General features: G+C 41.3%; 1 protein-coding gene across 6 annotated transcripts in view; it reads left to right on the top strand.

The window, feature by feature from the left end:
* Nucleotides 1–25,960, top strand: part of LOC129192313 (ryanodine receptor 3-like) — a 159,920-nt gene that overhangs the window by 12,252 nt on the left and 121,708 nt on the right. For 4 of the 6 annotated variants that reach the window (XM_054796207.1, XM_054796203.1, XM_054796204.1 and 1 more), the window contains exons 3-5: nt 18,848–18,967; nt 22,768–22,872; nt 23,330–23,350. In XM_054796207.1, coding sequence (XP_054652182.1) covers nt 18,848–18,967; nt 22,768–22,872; nt 23,330–23,350 — 246 coding nt within the window. The remainder of the gene's footprint in view (nt 1–18,847; nt 18,968–22,767; nt 22,873–23,329; nt 23,351–25,960) is intronic. The other 2 variants (XM_054796205.1, XM_054796206.1) reach the window with 1 other exon arrangement.

Genomic DNA, 25,960 nt, shown 5'->3' with positions numbered 1-25,960 from the left:
CACACATTATTCATTAAAAATCTTCCTTCTTTTGGATGTGCTTGTGAATCATTCTACTACACACATTGCTTCTGCTATCTGCCCGTAATGATGTCCAATGTTCTTTCTTCCTGCTGTGCCCCGAGTAAGCCATTTAGAGGAGTGTTAACTGCAGCAATCTGGCGCTGTTAAGCTTACTTTGCCCTCCCTCTTAGGAGAAGGTTGAGTTGTTCTCGAGGCTAGAGGCAGCTCTCGACAGAAAATGTAATTCCTATCTCTATGCTCCGAGCAAGGTTTTTTGCCAATGTTTCGGAATTGTCTAAATTGGGGGTGCTGAATTGAGTCATTTGCATGATCTTCACACCCCAGTTGTACTGAGTGCTACAATTCTGCCTCTGTCACCCACAAATGACAATCTTTTCCTCCTGGAGGCATGGCAAAGTCCTGGCCTTTTCGTCTGATATTGGCAATGAGGTGGCCTTTTCTCACCTCATAAAAGATTCATTCCACTGTAACAACCTCCGCATCACACTACACCATGTAGCGCACAAGGAGATATCACTTATCATTCTCTTTTCTGGGCCTAGTGGCTGCTGAGTGTGTTCTAATAATATAAAACTATTCTGCTAAGCCAGCAAGTAGGATAGAAGATTCATGTATTCCTTTCTTTCCAGGAGCAGTTGCTGCTAAATTGTTGTATTGCATTTTTATTTTCTTTTGATAATAGCGTGTGTGGTGCAGAAACTTTGAAAGGTTTCCCTGCAAGTGGAGGCCCACATGGAGATGGTGAATCATTATTTTTTTCTATTCCACCCCTCCACTGGGACATGAATCTCCTCATAGCACTGCACTCCCTCCCATTTTGCTGCAGATGCTGTACAGTGGAGGAGCTGACAACTGTAAAGTGACATACTTTTAGCTCGGAAGTACCTCTTCTGGATATGAATGACAAATCAGACTGGTGCATGTTGATGTTTTCACACAATACAAATTGCCCAACAAGAGATGTCTTACCTCCCATCACCTACTTTTTTCATGACATTTTGCCTCGGGTAACGTGTCTCAGGATATGCCATTTGTCACCAAGTGAAATGTTTTCCACCTGTCTCCAGTTCGCCACACTGATCCTGTTCAAAAGTCTCTAAGCTGCACTTTGAAGTCGACACACTAACTGTTAACCTGTGTATGTCATCCTTAAGCAAACAGAGCTTGACATAACAGAGTCTCAGCTGTAGGTCAGCGTTGGCTCTCTTTTGCAGGGACAGCTGCATTGATACATGGATGAACATGGGGGAAGAATTAGAGTCAATTCTTAGAAAATATGTCAAGTTTTGAAAACAATGTGTCCTTCGGTGTGTGGGAATTGTGTCATGCCTCGTGGGCTTTAAACAGTGACCATATTATCTATCAGCCTAAAGGCCCGGTTACACCGTCCGAACTTTGCTGTAGCGTTCCTGGAGCGGTGAAAAAAATTCATCACCGCTCGTAACCGCGCACCACCGTTTAACAGATGTTGGCCCTCGTTAAGGCAATGCCGTATACGCTCGGCCACCGCTGATGGTCCCTCCTACCGCTCCGGAAGTTTTGAGCTGCACAAAATATTGCAAGCGGTGAGGAGCGGGCAATTTTCCGCCACGGCAAAGTTCATCACTGCTCCAACAACGCCCAGTCAAAGTTTTGCGCCGCTTGACGCAAGTTTGTGGACCGCTAGGCCAACGCAGAAATCTTGAACGCTGGACCACTGCTGCTTCACCAGCTTTGCCCGGGCGGTGATTAAACGTTGCACAAACTTTGGTGGAGCGGCTGTAAGCGTTTTACGAGCGGACACGGGATTGCTGGAACGATGTCAGGCGTTGAAGCAACGATGAAGCAGCGATCCATTGCCGTGATGAACTTTGGTTTAGCGTTGGTATGGAGGTGTCGGAGGGGGACCAGAATTTGGCTATAAATACATGGAGAAATGGACCAGGAGCCCATTTGGAATAGCCGTTGAGTGCAGACCTCAATTATATCGAATTTGTTTAAAGTTACAGTAAAACTGTACGACCATGGATGCTGAGAGACTTGCTATGATTGGTGCACTAGTCCAGCAGCAGAATCAGAACCCCCTCAGATTGCAACAAGCTGTTGACAGAAGGAGAAGAGAGAGAAGAAGGAGCGACAGAGCTGATGGTGGAGCTGAGGAATGAGGATACACGAGCCTTCCAGCACTTCATGAGGATGCCACCAGCCTGCATGCACAGAACGCCGCTCTATCAACGCTCGTGTCACCGCTAAACCAACGTTCACTACCATTAAACCAACACTAAAGCAACGCCGGCTTCAGCGGTGCACCGCCAGAACAACGCCCGTGTTTTCGATTTTTTTCCGAGTGGTGATGAATTTTTTTCACCGCTCCAGGAACGCTACAGCAAAGTTCAGGCGGTGTGACCGGGGCTTAACTTACAGAATATGAGCAAGTCATCCTTCAACATTCAACTTACAAAATGTATTTTTTTTACTTTTTTCAAAATACCATACCAACTTTATTTAAAGAGGCCTTTACCACAACCATAAACAAAGGGCTGTACGTCAAACAAGAAAATATAGGAAAAACAAACATTAAAAATATACAGTAGTTAAGATATAAAAGCGTATGGCATTGCATATACGGTAGTAAGATAAATAAAATAATAATAATAAAACAAAATAAATATGAGTTCAAGTCTCATGTTGGGTTAAAAGCCTTGAAAGAAAATGTTTAACCTTTGCCAGCTGCCGTAAAAAAAAAAAGAAAACATTTTTAAAAATACCGGTGACTCAGAAGTGCAAAGTGTGGCTCGGAGTGGTTTGCTGGCCGACGCGGGCCGGTGTCTTCAGCGATGGTGGAGGAGGCTGCGGCAATTGGAGCAGCCCGTGGGCCTTTCTTTAGGGCAGCATCCCTGGCGGTGCAGGCATCTTTGTGGTCTTTCGAGGTGCTGTCGTGGCAATGGTGGTGTTTCATGTGGCTGGTGGGATTTGGTGTGTTGAAGGTCGATGTTTTTTTTCTGACGTCGCAAAATGCGGAGGGTTTGGTGCGATTAGCGCACAAGGTGTCTGACGCAGTGAGGAGGTCCCATACGATTGAGGCCATGTTTGTTTACAACACGTGTTTACAGCACGTCACACGTAGGCAGGCGCCTGGTTTGCTTACCCTCTTACGCTAGAGCACAGTAACGGGAATCTCCCCTCACTGGAGCGCTTTTTTAAAATGATCAGTCATCAGAGCTAGTTTTTAAGTTATCAGATTTAACGGTGTAATGTCATAATTCTTCATATACAAAATTAATTGTGCACTCCACTATATGTGCCCTGTGATTTACTGCCGACCAATCCAAGGTCTACCCTTGTCTCCCACTAATGAGGAAAAGCAGTATAAACAATGAATGAATAATGAATAATGAATAATGAATGAATAATCAGTTTTATGTATTATATCTAATGTTTTATTATTATCATTATTTTGCTTCATAGTTTTCCCTCAATTTAGTAATGACAAGAGATTACTTAAAAATGTAAATATTTAGATAATGTTTTTATATGAACCTGTTACAACCCCATTGGATTTTGGTAGTTTAAGTTATTTAAGTTATTTTTGTAAAATTATGTGGAATTAGTGGACCTGCAATCCCAGTAGTGAGTAAAACTGGTCCTAAACTTAAGGTATGGTTCCTGATTTGAAAAGATTTGAAAGATTTTTATTGATTGATCCACAACGCTAAAAGTAACTGATTATGGTGCTGTATTTTTCATCTGTGCTCTATGGATTGCGATTTTCAGTCTCATAATGCTAATTTTCATCTTTACAAGAGTAAAAACAAAAAGCAAATAAACAAATACAACAATAACATTAATGCTTCATACTAGTGCAACAACCACATCATACATTGTATGAGTTTATATACCCAACATGGCTCTCTTTCAATATGTTTCAATATGTTGAAAACACTGGAGTACTTTCCCTTTTCAGGAGAATACAGGATTTTTTTGTGTGGACACCGTGTATTAACTGAAGTAGTGCTGCTCTCCCATTGGGCCTCCAAGAAGCCCTTTCACCAAAAATACAACACATTTTACAAAAAGCCTCGATTCCCTTGACAAATGACTAGGAAGAGAAGAAGGGGGAAGGTTGTTTGTTCCTTTGTCACCCACCGCAAACCCTTACAAAAATGCTGTCACATGCTGCTATGTACAGTAGAGAAAATACAATACCACCCTAATCACCTCTCATAGTTATTCAAATGTCTCATTGCAGAGTGCAAGCCTTTTATAGAGGCGTTTATTCCCATGTTGTTCCCTTTTGACTTCAATAGACGGGAGGTGTAAACCAACGAGGTGATGAAAATGCTTACCTGTCACATTAAAGCTACCACTGGAGGAGAAGCAGTGCTGTGAGGTGCAATGAACCTCTTAATAGCCTCAACTCCTCCCATGCTTTGGTACGGAAACATGCAGATACCTTCACACCAGGGAGGGGTTTGTCTTCTTGCAGGGTTCACTTCAGGCATTCTTTTATTAGCTCTCCCCTCAGATAACTTGCAGCCACATTCACCCTAAGTGGACGAATGCTTTGATTCAGTTCTTGCAAGTTTTAAACCTAAACTGTACAGTTCAGTTGAACTTTGCACAAAATGTTTGGTTATTCCAGGGGGCTATAACGTACCATCATACCAAACTCACATGTTATAACCATTACCAGTTGTACCATTACCATTACCAGAGTATGGTCTCCCCTCATGTACCAGCTTTAGACGGACTTGATTAAGCATCCTTCCTTTTTGCTTACACGCACACTGTGGGACTATGTGTGAGAGGAGATAAAGACAGCGTGTGGTAGGAGGAACTGCTGCCCAGCTGTATTTTGTACCCCAGCTGTAGTAATCTGTCTAGTACAAAGTGTCGGCGTGTGAGTCAGCCTGTGTACAGCTTTGACTGCCAGCAGGCCCTCGGTGAACTATTATTAGCCGAAACACTGGAGAACAGTGTCACATGGGCACCATGGACAGTGGAGGACTGGACTGTATCAAAGCAAGAGCCTAATTGATTTATAAGGATATTGATCCAGGATTATAAAAGTAAATGCAGCCAAAGGTCATATTTGTGCTCTAAGCATTGTCATTGTCAGGGAACTACCTATTTACAATGATAATACAGCAAGAATGTACCAACAAGTATACAAACACATGCTTCTCATTTTTGTACAAGAACGTACTGTATGTCACATTTTTTCTCTGCAGCTTGCTGTCTATAGCTTTGATAGTAGAATTTTTTAAAATAATAAGTAGGTGTTCTTCCAATGACGTTCGCTTTCATCTTCAAAAGCCAGCATGTTAACAGAACTCCACTGTTTTTTAATTGAAGACAATAAAATAAAAACACAAACTTTTTTGCATAAACACAATCACCCAACATCAATAGCGATACACATTAAAACATTACCAACAACACGAAAGAGCTGTCGAAAGTCATACTGTCCCTCGGATGGGCCGTCCAATGGCTTCGGCAAGAAGTGCGTAATGCGTAAGCGCAGTGGCACACTGCTGATGCAGTTTGTTGAAACGATGGCTGACCGTAAATGGAGCCATGTCATTATTGTGAATTAGTTTTCATTTTTATAATAGTTCTTAATAATAATTAATCAATGGTTTTACAATTGTACTTATTTTCTTTTTGTATTGTTTAAAAGACAATTTTCACATATTTTATATGAGTTTGTCCTCTGTTTTTTGTTTGTTTGTTGTATATTAGCTTGGCTATATTGTAAATCATGCCGCTACCTCAATATACTTCCCAGTTTAAAAAAATTTGCAAGTTACTCTGATGTCCTGTACCGTATGCTTTGTGCTATGAGCTATACTATGATGTGAAATACACCACTTTTTAAAAATTTACCAGACACATTAGGTGTGTTTGCACAAAATATTGGTATCGGATCAGTATCGCCAATACCAGGCTGAATTTTACTCAGTATCTGATCTGAAAGGAAATCAGGGTATCGCACATTGCACATTGATGGTGTATACAATTCTCCGTAGTGTTCTACCGACATCATACGTGACATGAATTGACTATACACTCGTACATACTGGGAGAGAATAACAATGCATCACAAAATCAACTAAGCTCCACACCCACTCGACTTGAACACACACTTATGTGAGGATTATGTCTTCCTCAGATACAAAGAGCCATTACTTACTTTTAAACTCTGTATCACTTCCATCATCAACAGTGATAATGAACAATTAATTTGCTGCAAATTAGTACAAGGTCAGCCATGGAGGGCATAAGTGATGGACTGTCATTTTGTCATCGTAGAGTGAAAGGCAAGTCCTGATTGGTCAATAATCACATCATAAGCAATCACTATTGTTAATAGCTATGCAATGGCGATTTTGCCTGATTGGAGTAGAAATTGCTTGCTTGTAGGAGACCTGTGTTATTGCATCAGGCTACACCACTCAGCATTTCATACTGGCTAATCTATTTTTCAAGTTTTGTAATACATCAAATAACTTGTCCTCTATTGTTCTGCCACTAGCTATAAATGTGGGAAGTGGCAGCATACAATCAGTATATGAACAACAACATACACCATTAAAATCATCTTATGTTACACAACAATGCACAAAGCAACAACGTAAACCACCGCTCAAAGCATTTGAAAGACTCAACCTATAACTCATGTCATACTATATTTCAATAAAAAAGACTGAACTGCATGATGTCATGCATGCACTTAGTGGTCAGAACATTAGGTACACCTGCATAATATCATAAACACCCTTTCAATGATAATAATGTTCAGTTTTGAGGTGTTTGTTGAAAAAATATTTTATCAGGTGTGCTTTTTAGGGATGTCAAACTAAATTGTGATGAATTAATTAGTCATATTTTTTAAATTGCATTAATCAAATTTTTCATCTCTAACTTTTCTGTGTCTGCATGCGAGTTACCTTTTTATGCATTTTGTTTTCATGTGTTGGGCTTCTTGTGCTAGGATTGTTTGGGGTGAAAAACAATGGTCTGTCACACCCTGAGCTTTGAGCTTGTTTAGCATAAGCTGATAAACTTCCACTGTAGTTGGGAGGGCAAAGTGAGGAGCAGAGAGGAGACGTGCAAATGGAGGAGCATGTAAGAGTTGTCGCTCCAATGAATGGGAAATGTACATTTCAAAAACGCTCAGGCGGCACCATTGTGAAACTCTTTTGGTCTTAAGACAGCCAGCACTTGAAAAGGTTGAGAAGATCATAGAGCTCAGGCCTGTCACGATAATCAATACATTAATTAATCTCACGATAAATAAAAACAGAATTGATAATAATGCCAGGCTCGATATATATTGACATACGAATGCGTGTTTGTTTTCCTCCTCTCTCTCGACCAAACAGGCTGGATGACAAGAGGTTTCACTGTGTGCATCTGTCTCAACACCTGGGTGCGTTGGTTCTATGGCGGAATGAACTGAGTGAGTGAACCCTCCTGTCAGTCATTCAGCCTCTTTGTCTCAGTGAGGCGAGGCGGGGCTGCAAGCGAGCGCACACACAGCAGCAACACACTGTGTGCACTCATACTTTCTTCGTACCTGCTGTGTATAAAACACGATCTGATGTCAATTTCAGCCGTTTGCGCATCGTTATTTTGTGATATAAAAAAATTGTGACAAAAACAATTAAATAAATAATACAAAACGGTGGAACTTACGTTTCAACTGATCCCTGAAGTATAACGCCTCATTGCGCACAAAATGTTTTTTGCTGCATCCAAAACATGTCCTTAATTTGAACTCAGAAACTCAGACAAGACGTGACACCTATTAAACATAAACAGCGTATTCCACGCACAATGTTGCTATGAGTGAATCAAGGAAGTGTATATGCAGATGAGCTGACGTCTGCATTCAGAGTGTTTCGGGGTTATTTGTCCGTTTTGTTGTCAGCATCCAGACAACAACAAAAGTCACACTGATTCAAAATCTTAAGTGCAATTTTTGCTAAAAGAGACTAAGAGTCCATTTTATGTTCATTGGGGTTTTCTGTCTTTTTTTGTTTAATTTATTATGTTGTTTGTTTGTTTGTTTGTTTGTTTGTTTAATGCATTTTATTTAAAAGCTCTGGACATTCCAATTACAATGCAAAATAACCATTACATTCATGAAAAAAATGGTCTCAAAATGATGCTGGCAATAATATTGTTTATTATTTGTGTTAATTGTTAACAGTGTAAAAAAGCTTTTTCTCACAGATGTTTCCGCATTTTTTAGTTTTTTGGAGTTTTTTTGTTTAATTTATTTCTTCCATGTGCTGCGCCAAATAAAAAAATGAGCGCAAGCCGCAAATGGCTCCCTGACCGCACTTTGAACACCACTGGTCTAAGTGAAGAATGAAGAAAGGTGGTCTACTAAAAACTGTAGTTTATTGGTTTATAACTGTTAAGCATCCCTGACTGCTTATTAATGTATGAGTCATTGAATGATTTGCATTTTACATACAGTGGACATGTGTTGCTTGTAACTTGTCAGTGTTGTGTGCTGCCAGTGTTACTGCTACGTCTACAACTACAACAGTATTACTACAGCAACAACCACTGCAGGGTAGGGAAGTGATGCACATGTGCACAAAACGTACCCAAGAAGAGCAACGTGACCTGCTTGAATGACTATCGCCCTATAGCACTCACTCCTATTGTTATGAAGTGCTTTGAAAGAATAGTCATGACCCACATCAAAAAGAGCATCCCGGCGGCAACTGTGGACCCTCTACAGTTTGCATATCGCCAGAACCGGTCCACGGATGATGCAGTCAACACTGCCATCCACACAGCCCTTTCTCACCTACAGGGCCAGGACACATACGTCAGAATGCTATTTATAGACTATAGCTCCGCTTTTAATACAGTCTGCCCCCACAAACTCACAAATAAGCTCCTCACACTTGGCCTGTCTCCCTCCCTCTGTAACTGGGTGTTTAACTTTCTCACAGGCAGACCCCAGTCAGTCAGAGTGCACAATCGCACATCCAGCTCAAGAATTGTGAGCACTGGGACCCCACAGGGGTGTGTGCTGAGTCCACTCCTCTACACGCTCTTCACCTACGATTGTGTGGCCTCCCAGAACAACACCAGCATCATTAAATTTGCGGATGACACTACAGTCATCGGACTGATCACTGGTGGTGTTGAAACATCATACAGAAGAGAGGTGGCGGACCTCATAGCTTGGTGTCGTGATAACAATCTCCTTCTCAATACAGATAAGACTAAAGAGATGATCATCGACCCAAGAACAAGGGAAAAGGAGCCGCATAGACCCCTGTTTATTGATGAGACTGAGGTGGAGAGGGTGAAAACCTTCAAGTTCCTTGGCACACACATCAGCGAGGACCTCACCTGGTCTCACAACACCCAACAAATTCTGAAGAAGTCCCAAAGGAGACTGTACTTCCTGAGAAGACTGAGGAAATTTGGCATGCCCACCACAATCCTGAGTTGCTTCTACAGATGCACTATCGAAAGTGTCCTTACCGCCTCCATCACTGTTTGGTACGGTAACTGTACAACACGTGATAGGAAGGCACTCCAGCGGGTGATCAAGACCTCACAGAGCATTGTTGGGGCAGCCCTCCTCTCACTGCAAGACATTTATAAATCTAGAGTCCTACGCAGAACACACAACCTCATCAAGGACAGCACACATCCACAACACTCATTATTCACACTCCTACCGTCAGGCAGACGCTACAGGAGTTTGAAGTCCAGGACCACAAGGCTGGCAAACAGCTTTTACCCACAGGCCATCAGGCTCCTCAACGAAGCACTCGCACACGCCGCACGCAACACACGCACACACTCATAGCACTTTATTTATTTATTTATTTATTTATTTGTATTATTTATTTGTATTAATGTCTCTTCTGTTGTTGTTGCTCAATTTATTGGTATATATGTTTATGTGTTTATGTTTCTTATGTTCTTATTCTTTCATTTGTTTTCTTTCTTTTCTTGGGAGAATGAACAGAATAAGATTTTCATTGCATGGTATAACTGCTGTTGTACTATGCACATGACAATAAAACTCTCTTGAATCTTGAATCTTGAATCTTGAATCTTGAAAACACAGCATCACATGTAAATATGCCTCGATTTATGCATTTGTGGAAATTTCAAGGATTTTGTGCAACCGGAGTCAACATTTGCTTAACCAAATTATTTTGCAAGGGAGATTAAGAAAGAAGAGGGCAAGAATTTGGGCTATGGTAGTTCGTAGGGAACTTGCAGCGACGTCTGTTCCAAGGAGCATGTGGGTGGATGTCGGAGCCAGGAGTGCTGGGACACTGACGTGAGCCGCGTCACTGACAAATGTTAAAAATCATTTTCGGATGAAAAGAAAGAACTTTTATCTACACCAGTGAGTAACTTTCCTCAAGACTCGGCAAAGCACGCCTTTCCATGACGTGTGCATAACGGATACATATCGGATTTATATCTACATACCAACAAGGCATGGGTCGCGTTTGAAATAGTCAGAATTGTACTGTTCACACTAACATGAAAAAATAGGTCACATTGGTCACATTTGAACAAAAAAATCAGACTGTGTGAACGTAGCCTACGGTGCGAAGCGTTAGCTCGACTAATTAGCTCCAAGCCAAGCCCCTTTGTTCAGGCTAACAATATCACGGTATTTAGCAGCCTTCGTCCGGACTATGCACACCTTCCCTCGGCTCAGCCATTGCCCGGTGGAAGAGGGGTAATGTCGTCCACAGATTCAGCCTCAAGGAAACATATCCACGATAGCTCCCACCTGCAATTCTGTGTCGCTTTGGTTCCGCCATTTCTGGTTAACCTGAACAATTTTATTCTATGATCGCTTTCCTTGTGGAGACTCTTCCTTGTTCAATACAGTAGCTCCACATATTCTTTAAACTACAAAACAGTTAAGCACATATTGTGCGCAGGCCATAGTCAATTATATTTTTAGACTTTGATACTGGCCAGTTAAAAATGGATGGTGGGCCACATTTGTACGGCAGGCTGTAATTTGGATACTCTGGCATTGGAGTGTATGGTTATGTATCATATTGAGAGACAATGTAAATAACCTTAAAGAGACTTTAGTTACCTTATTTTCTAACTTCTTTGATCTGTTTGGTATTGTCTGTCGTGTTATGTATTCAGCTTGTAGGCATTTGGTCTGGTTTGCAATTGGAGTCCTTGAAAATGAACATGTGTGAAAGCCATTTACCTTTTAAGTATCAGACTTGTTATATAAAATATAAATTATGGCGAGATGGTGGACTGTTTTTTATCTGACCCGGCTTTTCTCTGGCGGGAAGCTTGCAGCAGGAGTCAGACAAACTCTGACAAACCATGGCTGTACTATTGATTATGCAAATTGTAAGTTCAGACAAATATACTTGCAACGTACTTGCATTTGTATCAGCTTGGATTGTCTTTTCATCATGAGAAAAGTAGACAGGATGGACCTGGCGTGACTGCTTTATTTTCTTTATGTTACGGTGGAATTTGCGCATAAAACCCTTTAGATGAATACAGCTATTGGAAGACATGAGTGCCACATCAGAAAGTTAAATCAAGTTACTGCTCCCGAGCTATGTGTAGTGACACGTGTCACTCATGCTGCTGGGTGAGTGTCACAGTTATTTTATGAATTCACAGGGAAGTTTGGGATGTGTGTTGTCAGCTGCTGTGATATGAAGTCGATGGGACTACACTTTGCTATGGTGTGAGTTGGATGGATACGAGGAGGAGGAGACGTTCTATGGCGGGTTCCGGCCCAAGTTAACCCTCAGAATGCCTCTCAGTGTGTCCATGTGCAGCGATTGGCTTGGTGCATTAACGTAGAGGAGAGGCCTTGCTGTCACTATGCAAAAATCTCCACCAATGTTGTCTTTTCCCTGTGCATCTGAAGAGTGCGATTGGTCGAAAGCAGGAAAATACGACGATGGGAGCGCTCATTGATATGCTTAGTGTTACTCACGCAGGTCTCAGAGGTAAATGGATTTTACACTGTTGTTGCAGTACACAGACAATGGAGACAGCAGAGTTATAGATTTGCATAGAAGAAAGGAATAAGATGCGTGGGCAAATAGAGCCAAATTCAATCTCAAAGTTTCCTTGGAGATTTAACTAAAGCCTAACATTCATTCATTCATTTATTTTCTATGCCACTTGTCCTAAGCCTAACATTGTTTTTAGGACAATTGTTCCATTTCAATGTCTAGAAGTGACATTTGGACCAGGGTGCTAATGTTCTTTTTTGCTTTTGAAAACCTCCAACAATTTAAATTTCCTCAAGATGAAGTTTAATGGCTCAATTTTTCATTTGAATGTTAATGGGATTACGAAGACATTGAACCGATTTCTTGATTGCTTGATTCTGAAATGTCAGATTTGCTTGCATTTCAAAACACATTTTTGCCATAGGAAATAATGAAAATAGAAATAATCTGTTCTGGGGTCAAACTGTCGGTATCATCAAATATTTATTAACTTAAAAGTGCTATCTCTCCTCCAAATTACCGCTTTTTTCAATCAAAAAATCCATGAACAGCACCACCGGCTAGCATATGTTACCAATAGTAGTTTCAGAGAACAGATGTCTATATTCTTCACAATCACGAGTTAAACTGAAAGAGGTGTGTCGTTCGGCCCCGAAAAGGCACATTCCTGTAGAGTGCACGCACATACGCGCATACACATACATGCACACACGCAGTCTTAGCTAAGATATCAACAATTAGCAGTCATGGCTGAAAACGTGCACCCTATTCTGCCTGTACACATTGGGACGCTGAGAAAAATCTTACATGAGACAGCAGCCAATTAAAAAGACGTTGCGTGAAGTAAAATACAGTAAATATCGGAGCTGTTTGGAGCATGTTCGGTTAACTGAAGACTCCAAGGAAAGAGGCTTGCATGCTCTGAGCAGGAAGAGGGCAGGAGATCGTACTTTTGAATGCTACCCTCCCCTCTACAGTACTAACTATGACAGATAGCTGCAGGTGAAAAAATAATCTAACCACTGTTGATATTAACGGGCCTGCATGCGACTCGCTCCAAATTATTTTTATTTTTTGAAACAAAAAAGTATCGGAACACCACCACCCACTAGCATATGTTACCAATAGTGGTACAAAACATTTTTCACAATTTCTTGTGGTCTAAATAAAATAACTGCCATTACGTCGGCATAGTTTACGTACTCAGAGCAGAGAGAGGCTGGATAGAATGCTGGTGGTACGTTCAAATGTTGGTGCCCTCAAGGCAGCTGGAGGAACTCGCTGCATATAGTTCCTTTAAGACATAAAAACAAAACATGAATTAATAATTAACCCAAGTTAACCACTGTAAAATATTTACTTTGGGGTCTAGGGTATATTCTTCTATTCTCACACGCTGTTCTATTCTTACACTCTTCTTCTCTTGTCACCCCTTGTTGATGATGGTCCTTCTTTTGGAATCATAGTTGTAAAAAAAAGACGAACAAAACGCAAAACAGGTGTGCACACAAGTGGATCCTTTGACCCTTTCGATGAGATATGGTGAGGGCAAGCTGACATCTGAGTCGACGGTGGTCCATGTTTTGAAATAAGCGCCACAAAAAGGCAAAGAAAAGACTAAGCACGCCCAAAGTTTATCCTAAAATGTAATTAATAAATCATTTGTGATATGCTGCCATCATGTATGGCTGCCATGACTGCCATTATGGGCAAGTGAAAACTTTGGTCGTATTACGACCTGTACGACCTGTTCAGTTGCGCTATATATGCAGTACAGCGAACACAAATGGACTCACCTCATACATTGTTTCATTAATGGAACATTACATCCTTGCAAACATCCAGAAGAAGATGTTTTATGTATAATGTATGACTTTTTGTCCAACCTTGATGACATCACCAAGGGATTCACTCAATGAATGAATGATTTCTCTAGCTAAGAGGTACAACATGAACAACGAGTGAGGAGGCTGGTGAAAGAGAGAAGCAATGAAGAGATTAGCTAGCCTCCCTGATTTAACTAATCTCAGCCCTCTGACTGGCTGAAATAAATATTTTGATCAATTCTGTTCTTATATGCCCCCGAGTTTACACTTCCGAACCAGTCAAGTGTTGATTTGACGTATGCTATTAATTTCAATCTGTATTGGAGTCGAGTCACATTTCCCTATTGATTGGTCAGTCCCCCAGAACAGGCACTTGAATAGTACAATCAATTCAAGAGAGCAGTGACAAGTGCATTTGATTGTATACACATATACTGTACATATAATGTGTATGTATATTGTTTTATTATTTTAAAACATATTTAAAAGAGAGTGCTTGATACCGAAATTGTGCATTTTGTCACATTTCATCATTTCATACATGTTTGTATTTTTTGCATTGTTTCTATTTGTTAGTGAAAGTGTAGTGTGCTCAGAATTTCCTTCTCTACTGAACTGGCACTCATGAGCGGCAGCTAAAAAAAGTGTGTCATGCACATCGTGGCCCTGAGGCTTGTTTTATCGACTTTCATGCAGCTCTTCCAAACACACGAATGTAGAAAAAGAAAATGTGTGTACTGTATGTGCATGTATTCAGATACATGGAGTAGCTTTTATTTCTCCCTTTCATCATGCTGCACTATAACATGGAAGCTTATGGATACTGCTACTTTATTACCACAGCACTCTGCTCTCAGCACATTCCTCATATTAAATAATGCAGCCCCCCCCGGAACAACCCCCCCACCCAAGTCCCATAACGCCACATATCAGCATGTTTCTGCTTAGTCTGCTATCGTGAAGAATAACTATTACCACTTCAGCATTTATAGTGTTAAACTCTATCAAGTCATTTGTGCAACAGTGGTATCAAATGTTCGTTTTAGCAGCATTTCGCAGAAGTAGGGTTTGCCAAAGTGGTTGGAGTAATTAAACTGATATGCATATCAATGGCAAGATCAGAAGCTCAGTCAGGTTGGGCAGCCATCTGCATGACTGTTATGTGACATCATTTCAAGACAACGTTATTTAAATGCTAACAAACTGTCCTGAACTAATGACCTAAAGCATTGACTTGCATTAATAAAACTTTTCACTTTCTACTACTTTTCTACTTTCTACTTTGTACTCTAATGCAAACATCTACATGAAATCCAAACATGGACCCTCACTTCTCACAACACTTTTACAAAATTAACATTATGATATTGTAATAATTGTTTTTTTTTTTTCAAACCTGGTTTGGAATGAGGTATATTATCAAAATCATCCAACATAAAATAACTACCAAAATAAATACCTAACAAAATAGGTTTGTGTTCTGTGTAAATAGATACAATTTGACATAAAAATATTAGGTTGTTTCATTTTCTAAATGTTTATTAATAATAGTAGTATTTAAGGTGGAGTAATATCTTTACGCTGTTGCGATTCTGCACATTAAGTGTTTGGGATCGTTTTGCTCATTTCCAGGAATTTAGTTTGACACACTCAAAAAGATGCAGAAAGCTTCTCACAAGATAAATGCAATCCAAGCAAAAGAAGATCCATCTTTGACAAATATACTGTATGTGGAGTAATTTACTCAGGCTATTGTTTTTCTTTGAAATCCTGGAATATTCCAATCAATTGCTTCAACCTAATTTACACCGTACAAACAGTGTAAATAGCCTTAAAGAGATTGGGAGGGCTCAAAGGGATCAGCCATGGATGTGTTTGATCATTACATTTAGAAAGGAAAACCTCCCAATTAGCCAGTCGAGGGAGAAAGGAAAAACGAGTGTGTGTTATTTATGAGCTTTAACTCTGTGTGGTATACTTGAGTGCCCAGTTTTACTTCTGCAGCACAGCATAATGGTTTGGTTTGGTTTAATTTTATTTGAACATACATGAAGGTTAAAATGAAATACATCTCATGAAACATTTCACAGTTTAAAGCTTATTTAATCCTACCCCCCATCCATTCCACATCTTTTACAGTACACATTATTGACTTCCTGTATCCCATGTAATATTATTATTATTTAATAATCAGTGTATCGAGGAAAAGGCTTCTTGAGACGTCATCTGTACTTCTGTGAAGAAGGTGTCGGACGTTTCGCTCCTCATCCGAAGAGCTTTGTCAGCGAACTAATAAGTGCTGGTAGCCTAGGCCTTAAATACAGTAAGAGTGGGCGGAATTGGTGTGCCAACACCCTCCTCCTATTGGTTCCTTACACAAAACCTTGGCGGAGTAGTGGTCTAATCCTCTCCTGACATTAGCACCTCCGATAAAAGGGAAGTGTCGCTCCCTGAGTTGGGTATGAACGACTCTGATACTGGCTTGTTAGCATCTATTGTTCTGGCTCGGCCCTGACTCCACCTCATTTGCAAGACTAAGAGCTGTGGGTTTTGGTCTCAGTAACCTGCTGAACACAGGGTCCAAATTAAACCTCAAACCACCATTCCGATTCAATGATGGGTTCTGTTCGTCTGTGTAGGCTCTCAGTCGTACAGGAGTTGTCCATCGAGGAAAAGGCTTCTTGAGACGTCATCTGTACTTCTGTGTAGAAGGTGTCGGACGTTTCGCTCCTCATCCGAAGAGCTTCGTCAGCAAACTAATAAGTGCTGGTAGCTTAGGCCTTAAATACAGTAAGAGTGGGCGGAATTGGTGTGCCAACACCCTCCTCCTATTGGTTCGTTACACTAAGCCTGGGCGGAGCAGTGGTATAATCCTATCCTGTTATTCACACCTACGATAAAAGGGAAGTGTCGCTCCCTGAATTGGGTATGAACGACTCTGATACTGGCTTGTTAGCATCTATTGTTCTGGCTCGGCCCTGCCTTCACCTCATTTGCAAGACTAAGAGCTGTGGGTTTTGGTCTCAGTAACCTGCTGAACACAGGGTCCAAATTAAACCTCAAACCACCATTCCGATTCAATGATGGGTTCTGTTGTTTGACAAAAATAGCTTCCTTTAATCCTCTTTCAAACCATCTGATTTCTTTGGTCAAAATCTTTACCTCGCTGTCCTCAAAAGAGTGATTGGTTGCTTTAAGGTGTAGATGTACTGCTGATTACACCTACACCTTGCTTTAAGGTGTAGATGTACTGCTGATTACACCTACACCTTAAAGCAACCAATCACTCTTTTGAGGAACTAACCATTAATATATCCCCCGAAAAAAGAACTGTCTAAGAAGAAAATTGTTTTCATTCTGCACAGACAGATTCCTTTTCTGCCAACGAAGCTGCCTTACCTGTATGTACACCAAAAACACACTGAAAGACATTTTCAAAACACTCCACACTTTCTGAAAAGAAGTAATTTATTGCAAAGTAGACCTATGCGTGTAACAGTGGTCATCCCTGCAGTCCAGCGCTGCACACGCTGGGCTCGAACCAAGGATTGATAGATAATTCCAGCATCGTGAACCAGTGAGCGAAAAGGGACAAGCTGTCAAGTCATCGTTCACAACATCGAGGCTCCAAGGTAGTGAGGTTTAACCAACGTACGGTCACAACTGCACTAGGTGGCATCCATTACAGATGCACGCTGGACTTCTGTTTCTTGTATTCTGTTGTTGTAACTGAAAAATTCAAACTTTTTTAGATTATAAGATGTTTTAAGCTGATGTTTTGCGGCTATTTTTCTCTAGTGGCCGAGGGGCTAAAATGGCTTTCTTGATAGTAAAGGTTGCAGACCCCTTATCTATTGTATTGTATTGTATTGTATTGTACTTTATTTATCCCACAGCAGGGAAATTCACTTGTTACAGCAGCAAACAAGATACGCAAGTAAAAAATGCATAGTGACATAGTGACTACGACATGGTTCAGGTGGTGCAGGTGTTGTAGAGCCTGACAGCGGTCGGTATGAAGGACCTGCAGAACCTCTCCTTCTTACACCGTGGGTGTAACAGTCTGCTGCTGAAGGAGCTGCTAAGGGAACCCACAGTGTCATGTAGGGGGTGAGAGGTGTTGTCCATGATGGATGTCAGCTTAGCCAACATCCTTCTCTCCCCCACTTCCTCCACGGAGTCCAGAGGACCGTCCAGGACAGAGCTCGCTCTCCTGATCAGCCTATTGATCCTGCTCCTATCCCTGTCCGTGCTGCCCCCTCTCCAGCAGCCCACTGCATAGAAGATGGTAACACAAATGAGTACCAAGATACAGAAAATGTGTCTTGCATGCAGTCAAGCATGGTGGTGGTAGCGCCATAGTCTGCGGCTGCATGAGTGTTGCCGACACTGGGGAGCGTCGAAACACAATTTCCAGCAAGTCGCAATTGTCTGAAGCAGAGTATGATCCCATTCATAACAGCTTGTCCTGTCTTGTATTAAACAGGCTGTTAGAAAATAGACATTAGATACTGTAGACGGCCGTACGGTGGCCGAGTGGTTAGCATGTTGACCACACAGTCAGGAGATCGGGTTTGAATCTTCGTGTGGAGCAAGTTCTCCTTGTGCGTGGGTTTTCTCCGGGATTTTCGGTCCAGGACCAGTCCAGGGCGTACCCCGCCTCTCGCCCGAAGTCAGCTGAGATAGGTTCCAGCATACCCCCGCGATCCTAATTAGGATAAGCGGCATAGAAAATCGATGGATGGATGATGTAGACAGATTTAGGCAAATTGTTTTTCCCTTTGTTGATAGTTAAGCTCTTATTTGTACTGAAAGCCTTTTAGTTAAGTGATGTTTTGTCACAAATTATCGGCTTGTTTGTGTCCACTCCCAGGGTTGTGAGGATACTGACTGCTGAACAGTCCCAAGGTCTCCACTTCAGAAGTGTCTTGTACAAAGGATTTGGGGTGGCCCTGTGCCCTACGTGAGCGCACACAGAGATTGAAGTCTGTTTTCTCTTGACAGGATGATGAAGTGGTGCTTCAGTGTGTGGCCTGCATCCAGAAGGAGAATCGAAAGTTCTGCCTGGCTGCTGAGGGGCTGGGGAACCGTCTGTGTTACCTGGAGCCCACATCAGAGGCAAAGGTAGGCACACACAAATATATATTTATATAAAAATATCAAATAAAAGATGCACTTTAATGGAGCAGGATGTCTTTTCTCAGCTCTGTTACCAGACACAGACACAGAATGAACTGTTTTCTTTAGTGTCATGCACCCAATTCCACTAAACAGTTAACAAAAAAAGTAAACCGGATGAAAGGTTTTATTCACCCAGGCAAGAGCTCAGTGGGAGCCGCATATCCATTAAGCTCATCCTTGGATTGCAGCAAACAATCAGTAAAGACAAGTGCAGATGCACATAATAATAGCAGGAACCACATCTACTGCAGCCTCCTTCATGAGCTTTTCTTGCAAAGGTTCATGGACTCTGTGGGTTGAAGAAAAATTGGTAGAATTACACATGACATTTTTGATGGATTGTTTCATAGGCACTGTTGTCATTTGCTGTAAGTGCCTTCAAATTTTTATTATAGCTGAGCCGCGTCTTTGTAGCTGATGTTGCATTTTCTGGTTTAGCTGCATCAAGCTTACACGCTACAACAAACCTGATCTGGCTTGTGTTTATAGTGTGACATTATTACAGCACAACAACATTCAACCTTGAATTAATCATTTCATAGCTCAGAAATGAACAATGGAAGACATCAACTTTTGGTTTTATTTTTTGTTGTGGCATGTGGAGGTTCAGTACAAGACTCATCAAGAAGTGCAGTCTAGCTCCACTCTTTTGGCGCCGTACCACAGAGATTGGTAATCATTTATTATGGTGCAGTCATCCCTCGCTATATCGCGGTTCGAACATTGCTCCCTCACTCTATCTCGTTTTTTCAAAAATGTATTAATAAATGATCACTGTTTCGTGGTTGAATACAGATTTGCCAAAACATATGCATTTATGAGCAAATTGTACATTTTATTGGCCCAAATTAAGCATTACCAATCATAAAAATGGCTAAATGAATGAAAATGCAAATACAGTCAAACCTGTCTAAAGCGGCCACTAAAGGGAAACGGCAAAAGTGGCCACTGTAGGCAGGTGATCGTTATAGACAGGTTGGCAGCCATTTTGAATTTGTGCGCACATATTAACATGTCTGTGATTAGAAGCTTGTTGTGTTTGCAGATACATATAATTATACTGTTACATGTTGACCAGTAGAGGGCACTGTGGGACTGCGGATAAAAGTTGTAAAGAACTACTAGGTTAATAAACCGCTGTTAATAAAGCGATTAAAATGCATCGGCGATGTGAGTCTCTCCTTCCCCACAACAAGGGTCATTACAGTATTGACCAGTGCACATTGTCTCACACCAGGAAATAAACGGTGTCACTGTCTGCAACAAGCTCCAAAGAAGACGGCTTTATTAGGTGGAACAACTGACCGTTTGTGTGGATCTTGTGAATGATTGTGACTGAGCTACAGCTCAGTAATTAAAGTCTACACACGATGACTTCATTGCTTAAAAAACAAAACTTTTTCGTGCATGAACCTTCTGCTTGAGTCGGCATTTTGGCCACTATATGCGGTCAGATATTGACCAAGGGATACAAAATGGGTGGCCCCTGGTCACGTCAGACAGGTGACTGCTATACACAGGGGCTATAACACGCAAATTTTCTGCGGGGGATTTTTCAGTGGCCGCTATAGGCAGGTGGCCGTTCTATACAGGTGGCCGCTAAGACAGGTTTGACTGTAGAGCGCAAGGCATTTAGAAGATGTTATATGTCGTGTAATATCTGCGATGTTATCTGTGACAGGAGAGCGAGGGGGTATTCTGCCCTAGTGTGGGTACACCCTAACATTTAATTCCCTGGCCGTTTGTGAAATATAATATTTTTGGTGGCAAAAAGAGGACATATGCAGAAAAAAGAGGACCATATCCGGAAAAACAGGGACATACCCAAGGGCTCACTCTAGTTAATGTTTTTTTATACATTGCTGTAAGTTTCTTTTCATTCACATAATCAATTGCATTTGGCTAATACTGATGTGCAAGACAGACTTTAACTACCTTAACAAATACTTAGCACCTTTGACCATCCTGTGTTCGACCTGTGTTGATCTCCAACTTTATTAGGTAGGAGTAAGTGTCTTTTCTCCCATATAGGATGGCAATTAAACCTGAGATGTGTAATAGATGAATTTCCCATGTGGCACTCTGTCTTCATTGACTTTCTGTTTTAAGAAAATATGCCACAGAAAGAAATTACTGTATTATAAGCCTCCATTCTTGGCTGAGCTGGTCAAGTAATGAGACACCAAAGCAGCATGAAGAAATAAAGTTGTTGATATAAAGTGTATGCGCTTTAAGTGTTAACATCAATCAGCTGGTTGTTGGTGATTAACTACCAGCTGGTCAGTCCTGTCAGTATCTTAGATGCCACAGTTGCATCAAGCCAGTTTCTTTCACTTTCCTGTGTTGTTGTATCGACTGAAGGAAGTTTAATCTTCATTTCATCTGAGAAGAGGGGAAAAAAACACATCTTAATCATTTCTGACGCTATAAATAAATTACGTAATACGACCAAGCAGCGACTCGTCATCATTGCCTCATGTGACGATTTGTGATGAAACAAACGTCAATGAACGTCCACGCCGCCGTAAAACTGTCTCAGTGCTTTGCCCTGGGAAACCATATCCTGACAAGGATGGACACTCATCATCCACTCCAGCTCCTGTGGACCTTCATTTTACCGCCTCACTCTCCCAGGGCAGTTCAGCAGTGCATGGAGGGCACAAAGGTTGGCTGTTAATCACCCACAGGGATCAAGTAGGGTGGGGCTGCATTGCTTCCCATCAGGCCATTTACTTGGATTTTGCCACATAGATTATGTGACATTACTTCTATCATGCACTGGTGTGATACACATGTTCTATTCTGCTATCTATTATATATAACTCTTTTAATGCAATTGTCTAGTAGTAATATTTTCTACAACATAATGTCTCTACCTGTCTGATAAAACAGTTAAAGTGCGTTAAATTACCTCATGATGAATATAATTTGCATGTGTAATTTAGTACAGGTAAAATGAAAATGCGGCCGCACGGTGGACGAGTGGTTAACATGTTGGCCACACTGTCAGGAGATCGGGAAGACGTGGGTTCGAATCTCTGCTTGGGCATCTATGTGTGGAGTTTGCATGTTCTCCAGGTACCGAAACATGTAATTTAGGTTAATCGGAGTCCATAGGTGCCCTGCGATTGGCTGATGGCCAGTCCAGGGTCTACCCTGCTTCTTGCCTGAAGTCAGCTGGGATAGGCTCCCGCATACCCCCGCGACCCTAATTAGGATAAGAAAATGGATGGATGGATGGAAAATGAAAATGCAGCAGTCAGCCCAAATTTAATGTGTGGCCATCACATTGCAATATCCCTTAGTGGATACTTAAATGGCAAAAAGACCTTACATCATTAAAGCAAAATCAGTTTGGATGAACTAATAGTAAATGTGATTTAGGCATAGGCCGGTATGAGATTCTGACGCCATCATAACCTTGGGCAAAAATATCACGGTTTTGTCTCGTCTCGTGGACCCAATCTCGTGCATTGTCTCATCTCGTGAGTTAGGTGTCTCGTGACACCCCTACCTACAGTCATTCATAACTTTAAAGTAGAAACAACAAAGAAGTAGAAAAGTAGTCGGTCAAGCATTGTGCAGCTAATGGGTGTAATTGCAGTGTGCACAGTGGAGCCTGCAAATGAATTACATTTGGACATTTGATTTGACTGATTTGCTTCAAAATGTTGAATAAAATCCAATAGGAGAACATTACAGTCATTTGTTCTGATTTATAACTCCTTTTTCTATTGCTGCAGTACGTTCCTCCAGACCTGTGCATCTGCACCTTTGTGCTGGAACAGTCCCTGTCGGTGCGGGCCCTGCAGGAGATGCTGGCTAAAAGTGGACAGAACAGTGAAGGGGTGAGTGACACTGCACACGTTTGTGTGGAAAACACCTCACTGTGTTCATGCTCAGATTGTACACTCCAGCCTGTGTAGGTATTTGAAAATAGTGTGTGCAGCTAGCCTGTTTCAGGTGTAGAGATTAATGGGCTAAATAAGCCCACTGCAGTGACTAGGGGACCCCAGTTGCCAAGAGGTCCTAGCCTGCATGAATATTAATGAGGACGAAGGAGATGCAGTGGTCTAATTTATCGCCACAGTTTTCTTTGGGAGAAACAAACTCTTATGGCAAAGGGTTCATTACTCAGTACTTTCAGACAAATGAGGGACAAGCTGGAGGTTAGGTTCACAAGTAATCAATACAAGGTGAATTTGTCATCATTAGTCTGTAATTAATCTTAATATTGCTCTCTCATTAATGTGTTTTTATCCCATCTTTTTATTTTCTGCTTAATCTCCATCTTCCACATGATAGACACGCGGCCCGGATCGATGGGTATGTTCACCGCTCATACCATTCCCCTTCTCATCCCTAATGCATGACACAGTGGATTAGTCACAAGTCCTAATTTAGCCCAATGACACCCAAAGACTTGTGTGATGCCACACATAGTTGGTATTGTAGTTTATGCATGTGATCATACTGTATGTATTTTAATATTCAACGGGTGGGTATATAATGTGTACATACAATGAATAACATCCACTAGCTGGAAAGAGACAAACACAGTTTAAAGTTCCTCTCAGATAGTTCCCCTTCTTTTTAATGTTGGATTAATGTCAGGCCAACATGAGTCATGTCCTCAGGGGTTTCTCTTGGATGTTCATACTCACAGTGACTCAATGTTATGAGATGATGCAAGGAAGCATCTGAGATGTAAAATAAGGACCAATGATTAAGCAAAAAAAAAAATAAATCACTGTGTCGTCTCAGCTTTTTAGCCAGTTCACTCCTTAATGTCACATGGCTAATTATGTTGAGGATTCCAATAAATCCTCAGCTGTTAGCGGCTCATATTCATGGCCTTGACGTCTGAGATAAATTAATGTGTCAGAGCTGCAGCTTTGTGGATGCAAAGGACTGTCTGTGAGCAGACGACACCATTGGTTCCGCTTCTTCTCGGGGGGAGCCTGTGGGGAATAATCGGCAGCAGCGGTGGGAAAAGGCAGCTCAAAATATTAAACACTGAGGTAACGCTCAATTAGACTTTTTTTTTTTAGGTCTAGTCCAAGGTTAGTCCTTTTACAGCGCACCTCTTTATGGCTGCCTTAACACTTGTCAGTTTTGGTTAAAAACAAATCCTGGTGTGACTGCTACGATAGAGTGGTCTGTTAGGTTAGGATTCTCTGTCATTTGAGCCCAAATGTGCACCAAACAAGTGGACCGAGAACCTGCAAGTTAATTATGGTACGGATCGGCTCATGTATGAACACTACATTGCGGCATATCTCCTCCTCCTTTGTGAGTGAATTTGTGGCGTTTTGGGTATTTTGGAATGCATACGTATGCAACACCTGCAGATTTGCATTCATTTCCATTGTGAACACTGTCAATAAAGTTGTGACTTTGTGGACATGATTTGGTCTGATGATACATTATGCCAGTGTGAACACTAAGTAAACCAAGGTTGTGGTTCAATACCTACCAAGTGGTGTGGTCAAAGAGTGCCAAACCACAAGTGTGTACACAGTCAAAAACCTTAACATACTGTAATATAAAAGAACATGCAGCGATCGTAGACCTCAGCCAAGGCATTTGCCACCTGGGAAATCAATGAATTTAAAGAAGGTAGGTAAAGATGAAAAAGTTTTTCTGGGTTTTAGGAAAATAAATGTCATAAGATCTTACGTAAACAACCAGATGAGATTTTACAGAGACAGAAGCATCTGAATGTGCTAAATGGGATTATATTCAAAGAAATTGTTGCTAAATGTGGGATCCAGTCTCGATCAAATTGGTTTTAAAATAATAAATTGTTACCCTAAATACACATTGTGCACCTCGATCAAATAAGATATGTGGAAATAGCCAAAAAAAACATAGCAATGCAACAGATGCGCCTCTAATGTACAATATTTATACCATATTAGAGAGTAATAAAATCCACTTTGTGTCAAAAAGGTATTTATGACATGTCTTGATTGATTTATGACCCCCTGTCATAAAAGTTTATGACATGCCCCTCCCCCCACCCCCCACCCCCCAACATCAAAGCGTTTTCACACCTATGTGACGAAGATCAAAACGTTTTCACACCTACGTGACATGTTTATGACAGGGCAATAAAATTTTATGGCATACCAATAAAACAATAAAAGTTTATGGCATACCAATAAAGCAATAAAACAATAAAACATCAAAGCATCAGGAAGCGGGCATGCGGAAGTCATAAACGGACATCTGGAAGCCATAAACCATGAAAGAAGTTTCACACCTATGTGTCAGGGGTCAAAGCATCAGGAAGCGGACATGCGGAAGTCATAAAACAAACAAACAATCATAAAATCATTCCCACGTGACTGTGTTTTCTTCCGGCTGCGTGTGGGGGAAGCCCCCATTCCCATACCCCTCCTTTCCTAACGACCCCCCCCTCCACCCCCACCACCCCCAAGACATCCTCCGGCCTTATCTGGGTGTGTCTCAGCATGTGTGACTGGGGCCCCCAATACCGCCCCCGCCGGCCTGTCTGTGTGTCAGGTTGTGTCTCAAACATGTAGTTTTCTCATTGAAACAATAGAAATAATACTGCTAAAACAGTCAAAGCATTGCATCCTTAGCTCACACGTCCCCATTCAAACCATTTCAATCCGCCATTTGCAAAGACAGTCAAAACACTGATCAAAACAACAGTCAAAACACTGAAAACACTTTTTTTCCACATTCTCATTGAAACAATAGAAATAATACTGCTAAAACAGTCAAAGCATTGCATCCTTAGCTCACACGTCCCCATTCAAACCATTTCAATCCGCCATTTGCAAAGACAGTCAAAACACTGATCAAAACAACAGTCAAAACACTGAAAACACTTTTTTTCCACATTCTCATTGAAACAATAGAAATAATACTGCTAAAACAGTCAAAGCATTGCATCCTTAGCTCACA

Source organism: Dunckerocampus dactyliophorus, chromosome 13 (assembly GCF_027744805.1).
Source record: "Dunckerocampus dactyliophorus isolate RoL2022-P2 chromosome 13, RoL_Ddac_1.1, whole genome shotgun sequence".
Classification (NCBI taxonomy): Eukaryota; Metazoa; Chordata; class Actinopteri; order Syngnathiformes; family Syngnathidae; genus Dunckerocampus; species Dunckerocampus dactyliophorus.
The sequence above is the reverse complement of the archived record's forward strand: the minus strand, read 5'-3'. Positions and strand labels throughout refer to the sequence as shown.